Source organism: Phaethon aethereus (assembly GCF_964289735.1).
Source record: "Phaethon aethereus genome assembly, chromosome: 9".
Lineage (NCBI taxonomy): Eukaryota > Metazoa > Chordata > Aves > Phaethontiformes > Phaethontidae > Phaethon > Phaethon aethereus.
The window spans coordinates 9,471,373-9,496,834 of NC_138585.1; the positions used below are offsets into that span (position 1 = coordinate 9,471,373).

Below are 25,462 nucleotides of genomic sequence, written 5' to 3' on the forward strand. Positions count from 1 at the left end.
GTTTATTCTTCAGTGACCCAATAAGCCTAGCAAATTAAAAGACTCTTTGCAAAACTTCCAGAGAAGGTCCATGGAAAGGTAGACAAAGCTAGATCCAACAGTAAATAGCATATTCTGGATTCTAATGCCCTTTCGAGACTAATCAGCGCTTTGGCTTAAAAGGTAAGTGAATCATGATGTATTAACGATACCATGATCTTCATCTGTTTTGGCCTACAGCATGGTCCAATGCAGATTAGTGTCAAGTTACACACCTAGGACTTGAATTCACTAACACCCATAGCACCACTTGATTTTTACTGTAAATAAAGACAGTCTAACCCTTAAGTCCCCTGCCAGAAAGAGCCTATTATCTTTGATAGATGTGCAACACCACCTATTCCAGGCCAGCTGACCTACCCGCACTTTTTGTCCTCACACATATGTATCTGTTTTCAGAAAAATCTAAATAGCTCCAAGCTTAAACTCTGTGACATTTTACCTTAGCTTTCAAAGTTTCAAAATAAATTCTCCTTACAGTGTTCAAATGCTGGAAATTCACACAACTGACAGACCAATTTATTGACAGTACCTCACTAGTTATTTCCTGTACATGCCAACTGCACAGTCATAAAAGCCTCTCAGCTCTTCCTCATACTTCTCAGCTTTGAAACACGAAAGGTTCAATATAGATATCTGAGGATTAACAGACCTAGGTGCAGGGAAGAAACAAGCTGTTCTGTACCTCAATAATTATTGCTCAGTATTTACCTGTTTTAAGCAACACCAAGGCAGTATTTGAATTTATGCTGCACTTCAGCAGAGACAGGTTCCTTATCATTAAAGAAACATCAGCCTTTCCACAGGAAAAAGTCTCAAAAATTTAGCTGGCCGTTTTTTCTTAGCCATTACATTTAACAAAGCAGATTTGCTTAGCTTCCCATTCTAACAGCATTATAGAGTTGTCAAAGTAAATGGCTCATACCTACAGCCTGCCTTTGAAGTAGAGTAGCTGGGCTGCACATTTTCATTTAGAACTACAGAAATTCATTAGCTAGGCTAAAACACTAAAGAGCCTACAATTGTTTGAAGACTCACCAGCTACCTAAACAGAACAGTTGTCCCACGGAAGTGATTTCACTAATAACTGAACTTGACGACAAACACTATAAGAAAGCCAATAAAGGGTATCTCACGTGATCAAAGGTTCTCTTACTATCTCATCTGAAAGAAGCTACCTGCCACTTTGAAGTATCTCCTCCTTCCACAGGAATAACCAACATACCTTTTGGAGGCAGTTTAGACAGTCACTGTTCAGAAGTATTTCTACAGAACTGCTTTTTGGAAGGGAGAATAAGTTACTTTACTATTTGCACAAATTGAATTTACTACACTCATTTTACTCTGATAATGTTTTAGCTACAAGGTATCTGTACAAGATATATCAGCAGAGATAGCACATTGTTAACACTACATATGTAAACCGAGAAACAACAGGTCCTTTCATCAAGGTGTCATATTGCAGGTAAGCCATTTTACGTTAGTCCAAGAGGCTGCGGAACTGCACTTCTGCACCAAGGAGATTCCTGGTGAGCCCAACAGAAAAGCCGCACTCTACAAAGGTGACTGTCCATCCTGGAACAGCAGCAGGAGAAGAACCAAGCAACCAGTGTTTGCGGTAATATTCTTAAGGATTCCATTCATTCGGTGCATATTGCTGTACATAAGGTGCATAAACCTGTCGGGTATGAGATCAGCGTGAAGAGAAGCCAGTTGCAAGACTGCAACCAACTACTGGCGTCATGTCCCAGATCTGTAAGAAAACATTGTGGAGAATTACATAGCATTATTATAAGACCTAAGAGGTATTTCTGTAAGAGGCATAGAAGCAAACACAGAGATCTCCCTGGACAGAAGGCAACAAATCCTGTTTAAACTATACTTGAGAAAAATGTCATAAAGAGTTATACCAGCCTTACAAACCAAAAACCAAACTTGAGGCTCAAGAGAGTCTTCTAGCAGTTCTCTGTAGGACTGTTTTTAAAAGTGCTATGCAGTTTGTTATAAACATGCTCACAGAGAAACGGGGACAGACTGGAACAGTCTCAGTTCTGACATGCATGGCAGATGTATAGCTTAAGCACAGCAAGATTCTACATCAGCCCGATTTCCATGTCACTGTCTCATAACCAGGGCTTTTAGTGGCAATGCTCCAAGGAGCCAGAGAGCTCAGAGCAAAGGAAGCCTGCACATTTCATCATGGCTGTGTCTTTAAGGCCACTGGCAGATTCTCCTACTGCTGATGCCTGCTTTGTTTGTGCCGAGGACACCAACAGTAACCAGTTCTGACAGTTAGACTCCATACAGTAGAGTTACAGGTCATTTCCTCATTCAACTGCAGGAAGAACAGTTTGCAACAAACACGATTCTTGCTGCTCACAACAGTTAGCTTTGTAGCAACAGTTGCCAAAAAGAACAAAAGTATACACAAACATTAGTTGTCTGTTAAATGTCTCCAATAAATGCAGGAAAGAGGTACATGAATACCTTCACAATCCGGTCACTCCCACAAGTCACCATTAGCCCTCTGGAGATATCCATGGACATGTGTGAAATGTTGTGTTTTCCTTCATGAAAGGTTGCCAAGGAAGTACGGCTGCAAGAGAACAAATCAAATGAAAGCCAGCCATCAGATGAACCTTGATGGCATCATTATAGCACTGCAAGATAAACTTACTAGAAAATTAAGTTGCTCAAGTACTAATAAATCAGTTCTGAGAACTGCACGGCCATATCAAAGGGGACAGAGTTAAATTAGCAAGTCATGCTAAGGCATTGCTTGTGCAGTTATACAGGTGTGACATTTCCTGGCCTCCTGCAGCCTGACTGTTAATAATATTAGAGCAGAAGTGGGACACTGCCTTAGTAAATAATTCTACTCTTGGTTATAAAGTCACACTTAGCTACATTTTTTTCCTGCTGGCTACAGGGAGTCAAGTAGGGCACAACACGTCTCTCTTTCAGAAAAAAGCAAGCAAACAAAAAACAAAAGCAAAAAATGCCCAAACACCCCCAAAATTGGCATCCGATTACTTCGGTCCTTTAGCACTCCACATGTCCAAGAAGGTGACAGGACAGTGAACAGTGAAGTGTCATTCATATCAAGATAAAAAGGGGGTTCGTTCATTGCTAAGAAGAGTTTAATGAGACAGCAAATTATGTTTAGCCTCATTTCCTTGCATGGGGAAAATAACGTTGGGCTGCAAAGAATATTCCCGTAGGAACAGTTTTCAGTAAGTGTACATGAACTAATGCATATACATCCTGGCAGTTGTGATGCACTGTCAGCCACCCATTTAAGCAATTTTAAGTGCAATCAATAGCCTTTACCTGAACATAAATCTTGAAACAAATATATTTCAACTCTAGATCTGGGCTCACGGAAAAGAAGAAATAAAGTGGATAAAGAAGTTGTAACACCATATCTGATCCAAATCAGTTTGCAGAGCCAGTTCAGGGATCTCTGGCATTGCAGTGCTTTGAGTGCCCAAGGTGAAGGTGGCCTATTAGCAGAGAGTCAGGTTGGCCTGTTTGTGTAGCACTGTGTGTGGACGTGGAGCAAGCACAAGTGTTTCTGCACCTCAGCAGTATTACTACTTTAACTTATTACTCCTTAATACTCACTCTTCATCCTTGATTGACTCAAAACAGGAATCACAGACACGGACCTGGAACTCAAATCCCATGATTGGGTAACTTGACCGTTTGGTACTACACTTGCCACATACTGCTTGCCCACATTTTCTGCAATGATGCTTCATGGAGGAAAAAGAAAACAAACAAACAAATCACTATATTGTGCCGCTTGACCACCTCATCAAGTGTTCACTGAACAAAGCAGAAGCTTCTGTTTTGCAACCTGCGAGGAAGTTTTCTGTTACTTCAAGCAAAGACCAAGTATCTGGAGTTCTGAACAGTCTTCTTGGCCATCTTACCTCCATATTCTCCCTGTCCATTCTCTTTTCCTTTTGCAAGCTCCCTCTGGGAGCAGGAGGAAAAAAAAGAGGGTTGAACAAGCAACCAAAGAAATAACAGTCTATGAAAGCCAGAAACAGATGAGTGCCTTGGTGCTTGTCCAGCCCCTCCAAAAAGAAAGCCATCTGGAAAGCTTTCACATTCCAGCCCAGTAAGAGCAGGGCCATCACTGCTTCACTGAATGGAGTACCCTACATGTTAGGCTGCAATTTGCTCAGTTAATGGGGCATTGTGTGCCGCTTTACATAACAATTGAGGATTAGCCATCCACAGTTCCAGTGCATAGAAATATACAGGGAAATCCACCAGAGCGCTCCCAGCCTGCTTTGCCCTGTGATAGAAGTTTGATGCAACACTTCCCATAGAATTTGGAAATTTCTTGCACTGCCTAGAAGCTGTGACCTCTCAATAAACCCTCACTTCAAAGCAGCAAAAATACCAACAGTTTTAAAGATCTAGTAGCTTTAGTGGTTTTCTGTTAGCATTTTGCTTAAGTGTTGAAGTACAGGTAAGCACTCAAACCAGCAATCTCACCTGTCTCAAGCCTAATGTCTTTGTGTCCCACATTTGCTTTATATTCCAGAAGAAAGGTTGTTCACACTTCTGACAGGAATCACTTTCTAGCCATTGAGGAGCCTACAAAACAGCAAGAGATGCAAGCAATTAGAATTCTTTTTCCTCATACCAGAGCCAAGGAAGTCTGTTTTAAGAACTCAAAGTAAAGTTTTACTTGGAAAGATGTCTTGTCTTAGCTCTGGACATTACAACAATAGACTGCCTACAGTAGAGTGCATAGGAAGTTTAGTACAAAAAACCCCAAACCCAAGACTACAGTTATTTGTCACCTACACGCTTACTATACTTTTTAAGCCCGCAGCAGTAGGTTATGTTACTGCTTTAGTAAGAAAACTAATTCAAACATCTAAGTTATTAAACTTGCTGCAGGCATTCAAAGACTGCAGCTCTGTTTGCCTAGATGATTTTTATGGACGAGTGTAATCCAAGTTGTAGAAGCTATAAGGCAGTCATCCCCTTTAAAGGTGGGGGGTGGTATCCAGAAGTAAATTCTAAAGTAAGTATCTTTGCTGCTTCTCTAGGTTTGCAGTTGGAAATAATTAAGAACTCATCTGCATTTTCCATCCTGCACACATCTTCATAAGCATTCCTTGTCCCACCCACATATTCTTCCTGCCATAAATGGACTAGGCCAAATGAAAATAGTGAGAGCTTTAACATATTTCAACACTCTCAGATACTTTAACTGAGCATCCTTGTAAGGGACAGAAAGAGAGGCACAATATTTTTAGTACACAGACTTGAATTAGAACATGTATATTCTACACAACTTTACACATCTGATAGGGGAGTCTCCCTAAAACCCAACAGGAGGAAAGCTGGAACAACAAAGAAGCTTTTCTTCTCAATTCACTTACATCCATTGTTGATAGTAAATAGTATTATCAGTTGTACCACCATCTCACCATTAATATTTATTAATACCAGATGTCATCTTCCACCTTGATTTCATCCCCTTCCTTCCCCCATGCTAGTGGAAAATACTGTAAAGAGTAGTAGCAAGTCCGGCATGGGGGGTGAGGAGGAAAGTAGAGGGAATGAGTCACCTCTCCACCAAGTGAGATGTTCCATATTGCTTCTTTCAGTTACTTACAATAGACTTTTTCATTTAATAGCATTTTTGAGAAGATAATCCACTTTCTGGCTCCCTCTAACAGAAAAACAGCATATTTTCCTATTCTTTTCATCTTAATTTTATGCATTAAATAGAAGGCAAAAACCTGCCAACACTACCAACACTGTCACCAACATACAGCTGGAACTGCCCAAGATCAATAGTATGGCCATTAGTGGAGTTACCATTCCTGTAACAGTCTGTCTTCCAGTCTTATATGCATTAGTGCATATCTGAAGATACCCTATAACATGACTCATTAGCTAATGCTTCAGAGGCAATGTGTTCATCATTCTTCAGTCATTTAGTTTCTCTGCTTTTGGATTGGGCTTGATTATGTTTTTCCAATGAGTTCTGAGACATCATGGCTGTTCTAAGTTAACTATACTATTTTAATTATATTAAAGCTGTCTATTATTTAATCATTGCCTGCAGATCCAGAAAAGAAACAGCCACATCTTGTTTTCCCAATTGTATTACAAGTCAGTTCCTTGCAACTACAAAGATTCATAATATCACAGAAATTTTGAAGAGATATCATCATGCCGAAAATGTTAGGAGCACCACGTACAACATTCTGTGTGTTTAAGGCAACAGCTCAACACGTTAGAAGAGAGTTCTTAATCATGACACTTGCATTTAAGAAAAAGCAACACAGCAAGGAAGGCTGAGCCTTAAATACTGCTTTATGGGGGCAACCAAAACTAACTCCTATAATTATGGTTTAACCAAAGATAGTAGTAATATACATCTTTTCAGCTCCTATGATGGATATGAACTGATGCAATAAGAATGGCATGGCAGGTTCAGTTGCCGTCTACCGAGGTCCTTAAAAAAAAAACAAAAAAGGTTGTCTGGAGACTGAATCTCTCCATTCTGAACTGCATCTCAAAAACATCATCTCACTTCTTTACCTGTTTTCACATGAGTTGAGAACTTATTTCAAGACTGCTGAAGCACAGTTTATTGGTTTCTTTACTGCAAAGGCTTGCCTGCTTTAGAGTGCTCCAGCAGCAAGGGCTGTGGCCATTTCTGTGAACATGTTGTCTTATTGAGATAGGACTCTAAGCAGTCCCAAGCCTGTCCTCCACTTCTCCTCTCGTGGGAATCCATCTAGTACAATGCAGTATGGACAGCCACTAGAACAGAGAAACTTTTAATAATATTATTCAGCCTTAAAGTTTCAGGCAGTGTGAGGAAAACAGCCTACAGAACTGACTAAGCAAGGCCACATCAGGCCTCTGAAAAGTTGGGCCAGGGAATAAAAAAAAAAAAAAAAAAATCTTTGATCTAGGACATGATCTTACCTCTTCTCGGCTGATATCCATGTTCCAAACAGCAATTCCCCCATCAGCTGAACAAGACACCAGCTGCCGTGTCAGCTGGATGTAACAGATAGCCTGCACCTTGTCACTGCAAACAAAGGAGACACTATTTACCCATAGGTATTTAAACAAAGCTTAGTATCCCAGCAAACCCCAATTTATCCTTGTAAAGCTACCTAGGAAGCCAAAACTGATTTCCAAACACTTTGCTAGTCCACTAAGTAGAGCTATGAAGGTGAGTGAACAGATGCTGTCACCTAAGAACTACTCTAGCATCAGGGTGTTGCCTAGAACAATGTTCTTACAGGCTTGTACCTCTTACAGAAGTACAGTTCCATGTTAACATTTGCTGACAGTAAGCACTGACAATGAGCTGAGTGTCAACTGGCTCAGAGTGTGTGTGGAAATACTCTTCTGTGTTGGCAAGGAGAGCCAGTTATCAAAACAGACAACTGGAAAAATAAAGGGAAATATTGGTTTCAAGGTGTAGCTAGGAAGCAGATGGAGCTTCCACTTTTGCTAACAAATCATAGTAAGTAAATCTGTAGCTGCAAAGCAAGGCATGCATTCACCAATAAGACAGTTTAATCCTAAATAAAGACTCATGACAAAATAAAAGTCCACCCTAGGAAACTAAGCAAAAGATCTCAACAGTATTAGACTGCTTTGAAACATCTAAGTTGAATTAAAAAAGCCATTCTGCTTCTCAGAACTTACTTTCCCATTCAGTATGAAGTTTGATGCTAAGTGTGATGTTTGAAGAGAAACTAACAGTGTAATAAGTCTTCACCAGGCCACATGATGCAGCAGTAACAGCAGTATAAAGTCCTCCAGTCACTGACTTCAGTTACTTTTTTGTAACCAGTACTCTATTATTAGTTCTTTAGCCATAAAACTAAATCCTCAAGATTTAACAAGAGTTCTAGGGCTAAGGCTATCAGTCTTGATCAAAGGTGGGTGGAGGCATCTATGGAATTAGACAAGAGGAGAATGCACTATACAAATACATCTTTAAACACAAACAAGATCTCTACTACCACTGTATTTCTAAGTAGAATATCTCTTCAGTGGTGAACTGCCTGTCAGACTGAATTAAGGCCATAGATTTAAAAATGGCAGCCAGTGTTGTGTCTCCATAAAAATAAAAAGTTGATTAAATACAGACAACTAACTACCTACTTAATCCACAGAACAGTGGAGATGTGACATGCTTTTCTGAAGTCTACAGACCCACCCCTGTAATTTAGCCAATCAGTTTATCACCTCACTGATAGAAAGAGACAGAGAACAGGAACATATTGAAGCTTATTCTACATGGGTACATCCTTATACATCAAGTTTCTAGTCCCACCCTCACAGACAACTCAGTGACGTATTTCAATACAGAAGCATGCAACTTTTACATAAAGTCCAAGCAAGAAGATCAGGATTTGTACCCACCTCCTTCTAGAACCTACTTTATGTTATACTCTACCCATGGTTTAGAAGTACCAAACACAAGCAAAAACAAGATTTATCAGTAATGCTTTCCTAGTACTGATTATCCTTCTTCCCCCTCAAAGTCTTCAGCATTCTGCAAGTTATTTCCTCCATTATTCAAAAAGATTTAAGTATCTTGCCATGCTATTTAGTCTTCCTGGGACTCTGTGTTCATTACAGAATACGTAGGAAAAATAAGACACCATTACATACTGATGTCCCTGCAGCAGCAGTGTTCGCCCCTTCCTTCCACCAATATCCCACATGATAATGCTGTGATCAGAGGCACCTGAGAAGAGCAGTCGTTGAACAGGATCCCACCACAGGGAAGTAATACTTCCTAGGAAAGAACATTCTGCAGTTAGAGCTACTAGAGTCACTCACCAACACAATGATGCTCTTCTGGGTCATTAAGGTGAAAACCGAGGTACTCTCTTACTGCAGTAACAGATATTGAAAGCCTTAAAGCAAAGGACAGCATGCAACAGCTTAGAGAAGCAAAGAGCATTTGACAACAGAACAAAACACCTCTAAGAAGAAAGTTAGATTCAAAGAATAAGCCAGACAGTTTGAGTTACTAACTTTCTGCCCCTTGTATTTAGGTAGTTGAGAGTTGGCAGGCTGCTGTGCGATCTCTGGAAGGTGAAAAGTACTAAAACTTGCCAAGCAGAGACTAGTATCTATCATACAGTAAGGTGCTTGGTCAGTGGTTGCAGGACAGCACGCAGCATTCACAGGTAAAACAACTCCCTTACGTAACCATTTACAGCCTTAAAGTAGTTGGAACTAACTGACAGTTTCACTGCTGTTAGCAAATCTGGCTGTTACATACTAAATTACAAAACTAGATTTCAGAAGGCCCAGCCTGGCTGTGTACCTCATTAGTCAGACAGAAAGAAATGAGTCATCAGTAGCAGTCTTATACTAAATCCATAAGCATGGTAATGTAGTCAGGAGACTAAAGAAGTAATTTTGTCACTCATGCTGCCTATAGTTTTGAAACTGCAGGAACATTTTATTCCCTAACAGACATCCTTTCCTTTAAAGCATCCATCCATTGCTCAGTTATTGTCAAAAGCCTTGTTGATCTGAAGGGAAGATGAATGGTAATTACCCAAATCAGTCCTTTCCAGCTCTCTGGAGCATGAGATTTTTCTTGCCTCCTTTAAGGCTACACTGTTTTCAGACTGACCGGTTTGGGAATAGTTGTCTCCAAGAGAACAGTGACCATCTGTGCCATAAAAGGCAGTTTGAGGATTATCTCAGCATTGCACAGAGTAGGTTGTTAAACACAGAGAATTCTGGAAGCTGGCCTTTGCAGGACAAGTTCTAAAACCATTTAAACTGCAAAGCAAACCCTGCTTGCTTATGAAGTCACAGTTAGGCAAGAGCTAGAAAGGAAACAAGATGAAGTCATGACTTTTGAAGTCTGGCAAACGCAGCTGCACTCAGAGAAGAGCTAGATGCCATTTAAGTTTAGAGTTACCAGGCCTTGAGAATATTACACAAATACTGTGGAGGAAAACAATGTTACACATAATCTGTTTTGCGTTAAATAAAAAAGAAGAAAAAATATGAAGGAGCTACTATTACATCAATTGAAGAAAAACCTCTTTCTGACCCTCAAATTTAATCAACTTCTATACTAGACCAATTTTTGCTTTGAGGATCACAAACGCCTTAGGAAATTTATATATAAGCCAAAGTTGTCTGCTATGCCGACAGCGCTGCTGAAGTTGGTGCGGGGAAGCCCACCACGACTCAATAGATAGAATGCACACTATACGTAGTGCCATGTTGAGTCATACCGCTTTCAGATTAACAATAATATCTATCAAGGAGTTGCATTTTAACACAGACTAGTGCAAAAGCATACAGAGGTAAAGGAGTCTCCAGGGCCAGGAGAATTATTTTGCTCTTAACTGAAACAATCTGAAACTCTGTTTGAAGGCAGAAGAGCCATTTATCATTTGAAAATCTCAACTTGCCTCCCTCATTCAAAGCCAGCTTTATCATTTTACAGTCATCTGTAAATCAGGAGTCCACTCAGCTTTAACAAAGTCTGCTCTATACTTACAGCTATTAAACAAGGGAGCCTTTTTCAGTGGGTCAGAGACTTACGACCCAGTAATTCACCCCTACCCAAACGCAAACTAGTCAGCTGATTTGAAAGTTGCCAGTACGACATGGGAAGAGACATTAAGCCTTGCACATTTCTCTCAGCATATTATTAAATTACACATTCTTCTGTGATTTGCATTCTTGCCTTACTCATTACAGCAGACAGCGGCTCCACATCACATTGCAAACTATTTGGTTCCTCACCTGATATAAGGACTTCAGCTATACTACACCAGATGAGATGTTTGTCTTTAACTAGACAGTTTTTATTCTCAAAGGCTCTCTAGATTTCTTGCATATAGCTTGGTTTCAGCTGAACATAGGAAACTGAACTAGAGTCTCATAAAGTCTGATCAGAATAGCAAAGTCTGCACTGGGAAGAATTAAGCAGCTTTTTAGAATCTAGACTGGGTTTGCTAAAGCTGCTTTAGGTATTGTTATAGTACTACAAGGGCTCCAGAAAAAAAAAAACAAACACACACACATTCTCATTCTTTCTTTTCAATGTTAAGGAGACCAAGTTTTTAAAGGTGGCCATCTAGTGGATAACTTGTGTTTAATTGAATGCATATGTTAACCTTTATTTTTCATCTACAATAAAAATACCTTTCAGTATTTATACGGCTAAGATTTCCCCTCAGCAAGAATGTGTCTGTTCTTTAAGAGATAGTCATATGTGCAGCTTTGAACAGCTTTTGATAACTACTACCCTGCACTAGTTTTTTTTACCCAATATCTATCTTTAAGAGGCCGCTATCCAGCTGAACATCTCATCCCAATTTACAAAGAGGTACTACAATCTGGGTCAAGTGGAGTTAAGAGGAAGACTTACTTTACCTTCATGCCCTTTGAGTGTTGTGATAACCGAACATGTATTTTGCTCAAGCTTCAGGAGAGTGATTTGTCCAGAATAATCACCAACAAATGCATGCCGAGTTTCATAATCATATCTGCACACCAGTCAAGGAGAAGCCTCATCTGCTTTTAAGAGTATTTTACAGAACTGAAACAGATAGCACAGCTGTCAGCTACAGAGCTTAAACAAACTGGAAAACAACATTTTAATATGCCAGGTAAATATTTACATAACTACTTCTAAAGTGTTTGGAGACGGTAACAGTTAAATCTTTTTCATTCCTCTCTTCTCCTCACCCTTCCCTACATATACAAGTGAGACAGCATGGAAAATAAATGAGAAATGTTTTAGAAAGCCACTGGAGAAGCCACGAGATAATCCATCACCTAGTTTAAGACAAGCCAAGAAGATTTAGACCATTTCTAGCAGGTATTTACATAACACACTCATGATCTTCTACAAGTGATGCCAGAATTCCTCAGGTTACTTGTTGCAGGGCAGAGCTACTCTTAGGGGCACCTAACTGGACATTAGGTGGCATTCAGTCTTACCTAGTACCTGCTCCTATAAACTCTTAGTTTTCTAGAATATTATACTAGTTGATGCCCCCAGGATAGAAAAACTAAGATACAAGACCATCTAACTTCTTGTTCTGCTCTCTGCACTTTCAAGTTTACTGATGCAGGTCCTTGAGCATGGTGTCAAAGACAGAAGCGTATTTCAGAAAAGGTTCTGTCATTTAACACTGACACAAAAGCCACACCACATCCTAACATGGGATCTATTAACAAGGTGGCATGTTTGGCAAAAGCATTACACATCATCACAATTTTCTGATACTCAGTTTTTGTCACTATGTAACTACTGTGTCCAGAGGCTAAAGCATAGCAAACTGGATGGGACCAGATCATTTGCCACCTTTAGAAGGCTTTTGCTATTCAGGATCTAAGCAAGAGCTACAGAAAACCCACAGAGCTGGCACCACATAACCCAAGAGTTGTGTTTCAACTCACCTGTCCTCCTGAAGCCACACAAGACCGCAAGCAGCAGCTAGCAAAGTAGCCTATTCTAGACAACAGAAAAGACTAACTTTTAAAAAGTAACAAAAAGCCCACCACCGTACGTGAAAAAGCAGAGGTTGTGCCATCTGATGACATTCTGAAATCTCTTAAGCCTTCAGAATCTTGAGATAAACAATTCACTTTCAACAAATCCACTAAATCCCTGAATACGTGATCCTTTCTTCATCTTGGAAGTTCAGGCTAGCATTATCCCCACTAATCCAGTAAAGAATAGGCATTCTGCTGTGTTTTTCAGAAGCTTACATTTAGGATCATTAACAAATAACTCCTAAGGAACCTCCTGATATGGAAACCAAGCACCTAGCGCACACACACCAGAAAGCTAGTTCTTCCAAACACAAGTCCAAAGGCAGCATCAATTACAATGCACTTTCAAATGCCATGGTATTCAGTGGAAATTTATTTTTATCTTGATAGAAAAGGTCATATTCTTTTCTCCAGTTTCATAACAAACTGTTCCATTATTTGCAATAGCATTAGCTATAGAACCCATTGAATTCAAATAGTGAGGCTCAGAGGCACCAGACTGTTCTTGTGAGCTAGTCTCCTAACACACACACACACAAACACACCCTCCCCAGTATTAACCCAGTTCTGTGCTGCATTCAGCTGAGGTAAGATGTACATTAAATATTTTGTGGGACACAAACCCCCTGAACTCTAAAAACAAGGAGAACACAAAAGAGCAACAGTAGAACAATACAAACCTGTCAGCTCTTCAGCTAGTAAGGCACGGTCTGCACAGATGGGAGACCTCAGAAGCCTAGATATGCCACTGGCAACCAAGCAGTTCGCTTTCCTCCTAGTTTCCTAGCACTACCCAAGTATATAGCAATTCTAGAGAGATCTTTATTTTTTCAAGAGATGTAGTTGAATTCTTTCAGCTTTTGAATCATGCCACTTCAACAACATTACTCCCATTAAGCCTCATACACCAACCAGTACCTCCAGATACTGTTGGGCCACATCTAAACTGCCACCACTAACAAGTGCTAAAGAATAGGTTTAGAATTTAAAGTATTTAACTCATGCTCAAAAGTTTTGATATATTAACTACATTTTAAGCTGCTGGGATTGAAAGTCTCTTACATAGGATAAAGAATGCCCTGAAGTACTTACAGCTGAATAGACAACCAGAGTTCTTAAGCTACAAACACTGCAGCTGAAAGCAATTTGCAGGAAAGCGAACTGCACACAGACAAATTACTACTAGTAATGAATAAGGTTTCAACATACCCTGTAGCTTAAAGATAGAAAAGATTAACATGAGCAAAGACAGAAAAATTAAAGCAGTCCAAAAGGTTTTCATGACATTTTATGCTCTAGAAGGACTCAAATGAACACTAGCATGTATTGAACAAAGTGACTTGCCTAGGAAGTATACAGGCCAGGCGATGGATACAGTTACTAGTTGCCTCCACAAGATGCTACAAACGTTTCAAAATTAGGAACTAGCACACACTATGATTTCTGTAACTCAAGGTCACAACATCCCCTTCTACGATGTAACAACAGCTAACAGAAATAAAGGTATTAAAGACCTAATCAGAACAAGAGTTTGCAGACTTGCAAGAGATTTCACTCTAGCTTTTTACAGGAAAAGAAGGGATCAAATGGAGGTAAACGACCAAAGTACTCTTCCAGTTTCAGGGTAGCAATCGTTTTTCAAAGGATACTGTAGACATGAAGCCCAGGAAGTGAAGTAATGTCTCCCCAGCATACTCCCACTCCTGGTGCACATCCAGCTGATACACTTGTCATGACCAGTGCTGATAACCCACTCTGATGTCAGGCAGAAAGTAATAGCAGACACTCGATTCTGATGAGCTGTGGGAAGAAAAAGATTCTGGCTAGTTTTCCCTAAAAATCAAAGTGATGTGTTCCTATGCTCTAATTCAGAGAGACATAGGTTGAAGAAGGTATCTAAGCAATGCCCCAGGGAGATGCTTTACCATCATATTATACTTGCCTCTAGGCTGAACTAAAAGATTAGCATTGTTTTGTTTGGTATTTGCCTTCTGAATAGCTTGAGTGAACCAAACATGTTAGTCAGCTAATTTAAGCCTTTCTCCCACAGAAAGAGAAGCTGAGTTCAGCCCTGATACCCAAGACGCTCTGGTTAAGAAGCAGGCAAACCCTCAGCTTCCTCTAGTTAGGCCAGAACTTCTGGGGAGAATGTAACACATCTAAAAACATTCATTGCTTTCTTTAAATGCCTCTCTTCCTGACCCCAGGGCAGCTATACTCAGACTCACACTTTTAAGCACCTCAAAGTGTTTCTAGTCCATGGCATTCAAACCGCTACCTGTGGCAGCAACCAAATCCCACCCAGCTTTGTTTAGAATGCTGCCACTAAGCAAGAAATTACACGAGCATAGAAAGAAGCCTCCTCTGCCACCCAAGATGCAATTACTTCCCTTGACTGAGTTGTCAAGTCATCTTCCTTAGGATAAAGGGGGTTTTTGTTGCTTTAAGAACAAGGTCTTTTTCTCCTTAAGCAAGAACATTGCTTCTACCGGTGTCAGGGAGTCATAAGACAAACTGCACTTTGTTTCGCTACATAATCTACAGTCTTTAAGAGTCTCCTTCAGGTCTTTCACATGAATATTCCAATTTTAATCAGCAACAAAGATTTGTATTTGTTTTAAAGATGTGCCAACAAATACTGAAATTAACATCTCCGTAAATATTAGAACAATCCCCATTCCTCACGTACCGGAAAAGTAAGACCTTTTTCATGCCTATTACTCTCCTAAAATGACAAAGAAGGCAAGGACTCTTATCTTCAGCTAGAGGTAACTAAGCCCAGTGATTACAGAAGGTAAGGATGGAAATTGCAAATACCAAAGTGCACCTTTAGAAAGCTCCTACCCTAATGTTCATGCTGTATAACTACTCCTGAAGAGCAAAATCTGAACTCACTAGTTCTGACTCATTACCCTCGTAGGCTAATGATGTGCTGAACTTAATGATAATGACTGCAATTCAGATTCAGTGGACTGAGGATTACTCAATAACAGAACATTTATCTTCTGGCAGTTATCCCCAACTAAGTGACAACTAAAAGGTCAGTCAGATTTAAAGCTTATTTGGACTTGATTAATCTGTGACAGTGTCCAGTTTCCCAAACATTTTAGATGCCTCCCCTTCACACAAATGTTAGTGTAGGTACTGGTTAATGGTTTACCTGGATAAGTCTTCACAAAGTTCATCTTATTAAAGTCCTCTGAAATATGAAACTCCTAAAAGCAAAGTGGAGCCATTAGAAAAGATACCACAGTGACATAAGCAATATTGATACCCAAAAAAGAGCAGTAACCTCACAAGCCAAAATTTGCATAGCAGCAATATATGTCACTAAAAACTAGCAGTTTCTCAGGCTGGAGCATAGCACACTGACACACCAACTGTAAATTAAGGTTATTAGTGAACTACATTTTCAACAGGGAACATCCTTTCAGAACTGACTTTGCTGAAGGGAGATTATAAGAAGAGATAAGATCTCATTTGTCCCCAGCAGGAACAAACAAAACTGTATCCTGTAGTATTTAGGATTTAAGTATCTGAGACTTCATAATAGACAGATTTAAGTAAGCATATTCTCTATTTGATCCATTAGGCTTAGTGAAATTTTAAAAAAGTCTCAGCTTATAATTTCAAGTAGTTATCACTAGAATCATTACTCCTTCTAGTTCTGTGTAGGCTATTCACAGTAGTTATCAACAGAAGCACTGTTTATGACACTCATGCAGTACCCTGGCTCCTTATAAGACAGTTATTATTTTGACCTTTTTCATAGAGAAAGGACACCATTAAAGCACCTGAGAGTCACAAGATTGCCCTCTTTTGCCAAGAAAAGAGGGGAAGAATACAGATCCACTTTCTGTTCTGCCATATGTATCTGCTCTCCAGGAGAGGCAGAGCAATTACAGCAAAAGTATAGAAAGACAGAAGAAAGACTTCTCAGAAAGAAAAGAAATCAACCCTGCCTCTTGTAATTTTAGAGCTAGTGTTGAAATTTCCACATCATAAAACAATCTGCATCAAGAAAATCCAGACATGGGTGCATGCCGAGATGCAGGCAGATGCATACTTCTGAGATGCACCAACAAGGCTTGTGAACTAGAGCTAGCTTGCACTGCCACGGCACTCTGCCCAGCTTAACGTACTCCTCAAAATAATTCCCTGGCGAAGTGTAATAGTTTGGGTCCACTGCTACACTAATGGCGCAATAACTTCTTGGGGCTAGCTGGCTTATATCTAGCCAGAAGAACCCTTATTTATTTGCAGTCCTCCCATGTACATCTCAGGTGAACTGCCAAGAAGTTCAGCCATTTAGTAATAGCTGCATTCCAAAAAGAAGGGAAAGAAAAGAAATTATCAGCTGTCAGCAACACCTGGTGCTCACAGACAATCTAAGCAATTCTAATCCGCATTCTGGAGAAAAGTCACAGCAACTTACCATGATAGCTCCATTATCCTGGCCTACAAATATTCGTCTGCTGTCATGATGATAAGCCATGGCTGAACATGGCGCTGTCAAAAAAAGCAAGCACATTACAGTTATTGAAATAGAGGTATTAGGATACACATGACTTATTAAAACAAATTCTTTCACTCGGGACAAAAGCTGTTTAAGATTAAGTAGCTTGATAGAAATTAGTCTGCATAGACAATGTCCCTTAGTAAGACAGTTAAATTCCCATATGTGAAGCTGAAAAAAGGTACACTACTTCATTTAACATTTGTATCCAAATTACTTCAGAAATTGTCATTCCAGAGACTATCCTTGTATGATGTTTTATTCTGTTGACATATTCCCTCTTTTTCTATGTGGTACGTGCCTAGGCAGCAAATCTACATTAAAGAAGTTACAGCAAAGCACTCAGGCTGAGTGATGTTTCAAAATCAAAAAAGCACCCTGACACTCGAGATCTACTCAGCACTGAAGCTGCTACTCAGTATTACTTCCTTAATAATCTAAATGTTTAAAGAAAAAAAAGATGCACACCTTGGAAAGCAGAGAATATTCTTAAGTTTGAAATTTCAAACAGTGGTTTGAAAAGCTCACTTATTCAGCAGATGAGTTATTTGTCAGCATTGGAGACATCTTCAGCTGCAGATCCACAGAGCGATTTACCTGGTGAAGGATCTGGTTCTGACAGAATGCTGCCTTAGATCGCATAGACTATGCAGCTAGTTTCAAATTAAAGTCTGAGCTAGAGTTGCTGCAAAGTCCCCAAATTCAAGATTGTTGAGTGAATCCAGCACTTGGGGAAATGGGAAGGAGGTATTCCCACACACAGCACACATACAAAACCCATGCTGTGCTTGGCCATCACCTACCACCTCCAGCATTGTACTTACATGACATGGTGTGGTAGATGCTGGGCCAGTACTGTCCACTGTCTCTCTTCAGCCATACTCGTATTGTTCTGTGTTGTGGGAAGAGCGGGGAAAGGACAGTTCTAAGTGCATCAACACTTGCATCTGAATCAGTTCATTACTCATATACCAGCTCCAATCCTGTGAGCTTTTGTGCTACTCAAACATAATAGAAATAATAGTACTCAAATAGTACTCTAACATAACAAGAGTAATAGTACCAAGAGGAACCACCCTTGGATTCTGAAGGGTTTTCTTCAAAACTGTTTACACATTGAATTTCAGTAAGTATGAAATGGAAATACTATTTCAGCTCACCTCAGAAATTGCTACATGTTGCATCCCTTTAATTCCTTCTCCTTGGCTCCAGCTGATTTAAGTAAAATTCAAGTTGCAGGGACTTTCCAGCTTTGGCAGAGCAAATCACAACTTGCTTTACAGCAGTTTAAGTGTTTGATATGTTTAAAAAAAGAGATCGCAAATCATTCCATTATGGAATTCTGACCTTTTGAGTTTTTACAGCTTCTCTGTGCAACTCATCCTTCAGCAAGCCACATACTGAATATTAGTAATAGAAACATGTCATCCTCCAGACCAGCACATTACTGATACCTCCATCCCCAAATATTGATGTATGGATCCATAGAGGACAATATCTAGTTCAGTATTATCTCCTCTAAGCCATGCCTCTACTCCCTCAGGTACGAACACAGTGCTAGTGCCACTGCTTCCCTGGCCTAAATAGGAACAGGACTGATTAGCCAGTCAAATGGGAATTGAAAGACGTTGACAAGATGACTTGGACAGCATGCTAAGGCTCTTTATAAAACCAGTTTTAGTTTGTAACCTTACAGAATCAGGTCTTGGAAGGCAAGGAAAAACGGTCTTGAGAACTTTTAGCATTATACTGCTCTCAGGACTGTCAAATCCTGGGAGGAGGGATATAAGAGAATCAGCAAGGAAGTGGAAAGTTATTGTCAATTACAAACATTCCGACAACAGGCATCTTTGACAGGAATCTACCTTCAAGAAGTTAAGAGCACACATGTAGACAATGTTAAGGTTATTTTAAGTCTACTTGAAATTTCCTCTCCAAACCATTGTTTGCCTTTTTCTTACTGTTTAAATCCAACTTCCTCATTCCTAAATGGAAACCTAAATGATCTGTAAATATCCGCACCTGGAAACACTGTCAAGAGACTTCATTGACATGAGTTATTCTATTTACTTTTAGTTAAAAAAAAGTCTGGTATTTACAATTTTTTATGAAAACTAGAGGAGAGATTTGCTAAATATCATCTAGGATTGCCAGTAAGAGTTTAACAAGAAGAACACAGGAGGGGACTGGTATCTTGCATCAGGACTAGAACTTTTCAAGTTGAACATGTAAAGGTAGCATTCTAACTTTGTAATCCATTGAAGGGCTTTTCTTTAAAAGACAACTTAAAATTAAAGCAGACAATGCCCACCCTTAATGTACTAATTTCCTTTTCTAAAACTTCAAAATAATTGTTTTCAGCTTTTGAATCAAGTCACTTTTCCACCAGTTCAGTGGCAAATGCACATTAGTCCAGTCCATTACATGTTTTGCATTAAGACTCTCTTAAAAGTTATCACTTCCTCTTTACAATAATCCACACCCTGCCTCATAATCAGAAAGTTAACACTTCAGAAGAGAAGTTGCTATTTCTTAGTAATATGAGAAAAGAAAGAAACAATGCTTCCAAGTCATTCTTATGATGCAAATGCCAATAGTAGCATGGGTTAGCACCTATGCATTCTAACGGCTTTTTAATCTGCTTTTTAAAGCAGCTCCATCATACTCAAATTGTGCTTAACAACTCAGATGGCAGTTTCCACCCTAATTCAACTCTTTCACTTCTAGCCAAAATCATACAATTATTTTTGACATAAAAAGATTAGGAGTTATCATAGTGATCGAGATCATGCATCGATGATTTTCACAAAATAGACTTTGTTTCCTCACAGTATTCTGGTCAATTATATATTAATATATATTAATTCCTAGTTTAATAAAGGAAGCAAGGATTTGCTTTTTCTAAGCAAATAACATCTTGGAAGTAAAATTTGCACACTGATCATCAACAATACAGTCCCTCACTAAAGTTGAGAGCCTAAGCTGCAAGAGTTAGCAAAATTAACTTCTGAAAGCTCCTTATTTTGGTTTAAGATTTAGACTTCGTTAGCTTCATGCTTGCAAAGATAAGCTGTCAGACAGCTTCATACAAAGCTCTGACTGAGCAAAATTTGAAGAGATTGTTCCACAGTAGTCAGCAAATAACCTGTGCCAAAATCCCACTTCTCCTCCTTGATTCTCTCTCCTACAGATCTGTTGTTATGGTGCATCTCCTTTTGTTAGGACAAATTAATTTGTGAAATACCAGTTCTAGCTTAAAGGACTAGAGAAGTCCTCCAGCGATGTAACTTCCACAGTCTCCTTCTATCATGAAACTTTTTTATTATGAGAACCACCATAATCAACCCTAGAGTCTTTACCAGTCTTCTCAAAACTTGGTCACTATTTAATGAAGAGGCCTGTGCTCAGTACCCAAGAAGAGCTGGCAACCACTCACCTTTCCTTAAGCATTCCCGACTAAGGGCCTAGAAAGACACAAGTTTGACAGCAGTCTCAGTAAGGACGTAAAAATGTTGAAACTCATTAAGGAGCAAAGTATACATGCTTTTTAAATTACAGTAGACTCAGACATCTGAAAGTGGCAGGAGGAAGTAAAACAAGATTAAAAAAGACCTCCAAACTTCCCTCATATTGAGTATTGAACCGCAAGTTGCTTTCAGCTGGCAAGCACACACATTTATAGAAGAGTTAATCAAAGTGGTGGTTGGTTTTTTTTGTTTGGTTGGGTTTTTTAACATAATATAAACACACACACACAAAAGCCATCTTTAAGCAATACTGAGTGTGGCTTTACAAATTTCTAAGGATTTTCATTGTCCTCAATTGCTGTTTCTTTTACAGAGTGAGTAAGCCTCCAGCAGTGCTGGAGAAAAAAATTAGGTCTTAGGAGGAGAGAAAATCCTTCAACATTCTAACAGTATTTGTGCTAAATATATGTATATCAGGGAGAAAAAAAGCAATGAAAGATTAGCAGGCAAATGCAAACTTGTTACAATACAAGCACTGCTGCACGTACTGTGCAGCTACACTAGCCCTGGTCTAAGCATTGCATCTTCCTAACACCTTCAAGCCACTAACAATTGCTTTCCTATCTGAAATCAGTCACTAACAATTGTTTTCCTAGCAAAACCAGAAGACAGCATTTTTCTGGTAGTCAAAACAAGCCAGAAGTATTTAAACTGCTATTGACCATGTTCCCAAAACAGCATTAGGAATCTGGTTTACTCACAGGGCATTGCAAGCTCAAGGACACAGCTCACAGTTGATGTTTTTATCTGATTTCTGCTCACTAAGACATTAGTTTAGACCAACATTTAAGTTCCATAACTGAAAAAAAACACTAATGCCACAATTCAACAGCAGTTTCAGCTGGTGACGGCCACATTCAACACCAATGCAATAGCAGCTGGTGAGAGTCACAGAACACTAGCATTCAGATGTGCTAGTGACTCTAGAGACCCTGTTAGCCCATGGTAAATATAACAACATCATCTTGCATTTAGGGTATTGTGCACTAGCTTATCACCCCTCAGCATCCCCAGTTACAGCTGGGAAGCTCCCATCTTGCCTTAGGTATCTGTCTGCTGAGAACAAGGATAGTAAGGCCAAGTCCAGAGATTTGACTGTGTCACAGATCTGTGCAGCCCACATTGGCCTATCTCAGCCCTGAGAAAGCACAAGCCAGCCTCGAGCAGATGGATCTCTCTCACAGGCTGAGGGACACACTGCAACAATTCCAAACATTGTCTTGGAGCCAGGGTCAGGCAAGATGCCCGTAGGGACACAATCATCCTTTCTAGGTAAGTTCTGAGAAAGCTTCACAGATGGCAAGTATCCTGCCGAAAAATTACTATTTAACTCCTGCAGGCATTCTTGCTTCCTTTTTTGGGTTCAAAACTTTTTTTTTTTTTGAAAGAGCTAGATTTTTATTGGTATTCACAGATCAGCTACGGCACCTTTTATAACCACAAAAAAAAAAAATCAGAACCATTACTTCTCATTCTAGGAAATATCATTTAAAATAGAAAAAACTACAACTCCTGTAACGAGAGGATAATCTACAACATTCCTGGAGAATGTTTGTGCACCAATGTTTTTCTCACTCCTTAACTTGTAAACACATTCCTCTGACTGGCTATTATGAAATACTTAACAGCCTTAGCTGTATTAAGACTTAATCAAAAGTACTTTGGCCCTACTCTTCTGGTATACTGCTCAAAAGAGCTGTACACAGCAGCTCTTCGCTTCTTTAACTCTGTACTTTGCTTGCTGCTAGAATCATAACCAGTTATGCAGTATTAACACCTACACCCCATTTTTAGTGAACAAACAGGAGAGCAAGAAGTTTGGTAACATTAAACTGTAGGTGACAGATACACAGTGAGTAGGCTTTGATGTAGGAGGTATCCCAGATTAGAGTGCAACGGTTTCTGAAAGTTTGAAGATCTATGTAAACTCCCACACTAAGGCAGGCTACATGAATTTAGCCTCCAGTCCAAAGCTTCGAATTTACACATGCCAAAGGCAGGTAACGGCCTCTGCTCTCCTTGCACAGGTCTGTATCAGACGTCAAAACTTGCCCACCTTTCAGTGCACACATTGCACAGTATGACGTCCTGCAGTCTAAGAGCATGAAAATATTTAATACACCGATATCTAATTGTACAGAAGCACATATGCCTTTTATGCTCTGGTCCTCCTAGTGCTGTCCTGAATGCTTCCAGCATCCAAAAGTCCAGCATTGTGGAAGCTTGAAAAAGAAGACCAAGATACCTGCCACATGCTAGAAGTTGATGGTATAACCCGAACACTAACATTAACGCATTTAAGAGCACTTTTTTGATGGCTTATTACAACAGGCACCCAATCTGATGGATGAAAAAAAAAAAAATTTTGAGGAATAGGAGTCTGACTCCAAGTACTTCAGAAAAATATTTTCTAATAGCTTTTAAACAATATAAGGAAATCTTTGGCTTCAGTTACCCCAAACTTACAGCATTTGTACTTCAGGCTCTTAGAATTTGACGATGAGTTTTTTACTCCGGTTCTGATAATTGACAGCTCACCTAAGAATTAAGTGTGCTAATCTTCAAGGGTGAAAAAAAAAGGGGGGAGGCAGATATCCAACTAGCCACTTGAAAGAACTACTTATTAAGTCTTCCTCTTCAACTGCTTCTACTGCCTTTTTTGTAAAGGGTTCAACTGGCACTTGAAAACAATTCTTAACATGCCAGTGAAAAACACATTCTTGCCACCTCTCCACAGGAAGTGAAGATAGACTAGCACTTATTTCACAGTGCAGCTATAGCTTCACGTTTTTAATATACATTTAGGTTGCCAGGTCACTGAGAAGTATGATAAATTTGACTGTGTTTCTACCTGATCTGCATAAGAGCACCATGACATGTCCTATACAAATTTTGTTGCTTTAATGCCAGGTAATGAAAAACTAAAAATATCTGGTAAACTTCACTTAAACCAGGACAAGTTTACATGATTTGTGCTTGATCTGCTCCTCCCCTCTTCCAAATCCTGAATGCCTTGGCTAACAGTAAGCTTATAAAGTTAGCATGTGCTATTGCTAGCTGGTCTGTTTGCTCTTTTTGTCCTAACAATAAATGCCATAAAACCTAGTTTACCAGTTCAGATAACGCCATGTCTCTGCTGACTTTCAGCACTCATACCATACTGTTTCTCACAAGCACAGGCTTTTCAAATGAGAATTCATGCAAAAGTCAATGCAAATTCAGTTTTAGAAGTTTTATATTACAACAGTACAATTACCCCTCCACCAAGCTACCTCTCAAAGAATGCTCTTTCATACTTTAACATGCTCGTTTCAAACACTGCTGCAGTTTCTGGACAGGAGCTCTTAAGAAGCATCTTCTACCTCTCTTCACATTTAAGTCACTCTCCACGTAGCAGTGGGGAAACGCCAGCTCTCACCACTACACTGCAGACCCCTCATCTCTCTCCTAGCCAACAACCCTCTGTGCTACCTGCTTCTGCATTTCCACTTTCGTTTCCTCTGAATAAGTGCTTAATGACATTGCCAGCTTTTGCAACAGATGTCTCACATGCTACGTGAGCCAGTGCTAAGGATCAGGATTAGACTCTGAAGACATTCTTCCTTCCAAGCAGAAACCATTGTCCTCAGCCGCTCACCACCACCCCTCTCTCAGATCTGCCAACTCACTCCCCGAGCTCTTTCATCCGGAATGAAGCAGGTCTGAAACCTTCAGACTGAGCCACCAGAATGGGGTTTTTTTGACCGAAGCAGCTCGGGCAGCTCCAATTTCCCTGACAGACCGGGGAAGCAGTAACGTACCTACCTGTGATTCAGCCAGCACAGCTGAAGGCAGAGGAAAACATACTCCCACGGTTTTTGTCCTGCTTATAACCATTGCAGAACCTTTTTATGCACACAAATGAATTGTACTTTTCCATCTACCTCAAGCACGCACGAAGCACACCAGCTTTTTCCTACCAGTAGTGGAAGGCCGTCAGCCCTGCGCTCCCACGCCCCGCTCCCGCGCGGGCTGGGCCGCTGCTTCCCTCCGAGCGCGGGAAGTCGCTAATGGCTTTTCCCTCCCTCGAACGGCAGCTCCCGCTATTTCCTCACGGCTCCGGGCGAAGAGTCATGGCTGCGTGCCTCCTGGCAAAGTCATAGCGTAAAAACTGACTTTCCCCCGCACCCCGCCCCAGTGCCACGCTTCCCCACCTCAGCCAGCTCCCGCCGGCTGCCACCTCCCGCAGGTTCCGGGGGTGCCGGCACGGGGGGGAGCAACCCCAGCCCCACGCGGAGCGGAGACCGCCGAGGGGCCGCCCGGGCCGGGCCTACCCTGTCCCGGCCGCCCCGCGGCCCGGTCGAGCCCCTCGCCGAGCCCCCAGCGGGGAGCGGGCCCTGAGGGGCCTCACCGCCCCGCGAGGCGCCTCGGCGGGCCGGGGCGCGGCCGGCAGCCGCCGCTTACCTGTCCTCGCTGGCCGTGATGACGCCGTCCTCCTTGGGGATGAGGAGCGCGGCGCTCACCACGTCCTGGTGCCCCTCGACCTTGCTGAGGAGGACGGGCCGACTGCTCTGCGGCCGCGAGTGGATCTCGGCCGCCATGTTGCCGCGGGACCGGCCAAGCGCCCATCAGCTGACGGCGCGGGGAAAACCCGGCGGCCGCCGTAACGCTGCGTGTAGCGGCGCCGCCCCGCCGGGCCGAGGTGCCCTGTGTAGCGGCGCAGCACGGCCGCGCGCTGACGTCATCGCTGGCGTAGGATAGGCCGGTGGCAGGCGTATTCTCTAGGATAGAAGGGCCGCAGCCCCGTAGCTCGTGGAAGAGCGGGAAAGCACGATCTGGCTCGGGG

The 25,462-nt window shown here is 40.9% G+C and overlaps 1 protein-coding gene across 1 annotated transcript; it reads right to left on the bottom strand.

The window, feature by feature from the left end:
- Positions 1 to 1,732: 1,732 nt before the first annotated feature.
- Positions 1,733 to 25,462, bottom strand: WDFY1 (WD repeat and FYVE domain containing 1; the record flags this gene model as incomplete). The annotated part of the gene is made up of 12 exons (XM_082003475.1): positions 25,081 to 25,462; positions 17,935 to 18,002; positions 17,030 to 17,103; positions 15,755 to 15,809; positions 14,244 to 14,394; positions 11,467 to 11,579; positions 8,722 to 8,848; positions 7,012 to 7,117; positions 4,549 to 4,650; positions 3,664 to 3,794; positions 2,527 to 2,635; positions 1,733 to 1,792 (listed from the first exon to the last, which is right to left on the bottom strand). Exons 1-12 carry the CDS (start codon positions 25,215 to 25,217, stop codon positions 1,733 to 1,735), a joined length of 1,233 nt encoding a protein of 410 aa, XP_081859601.1. The 5' UTR covers positions 25,218 to 25,462.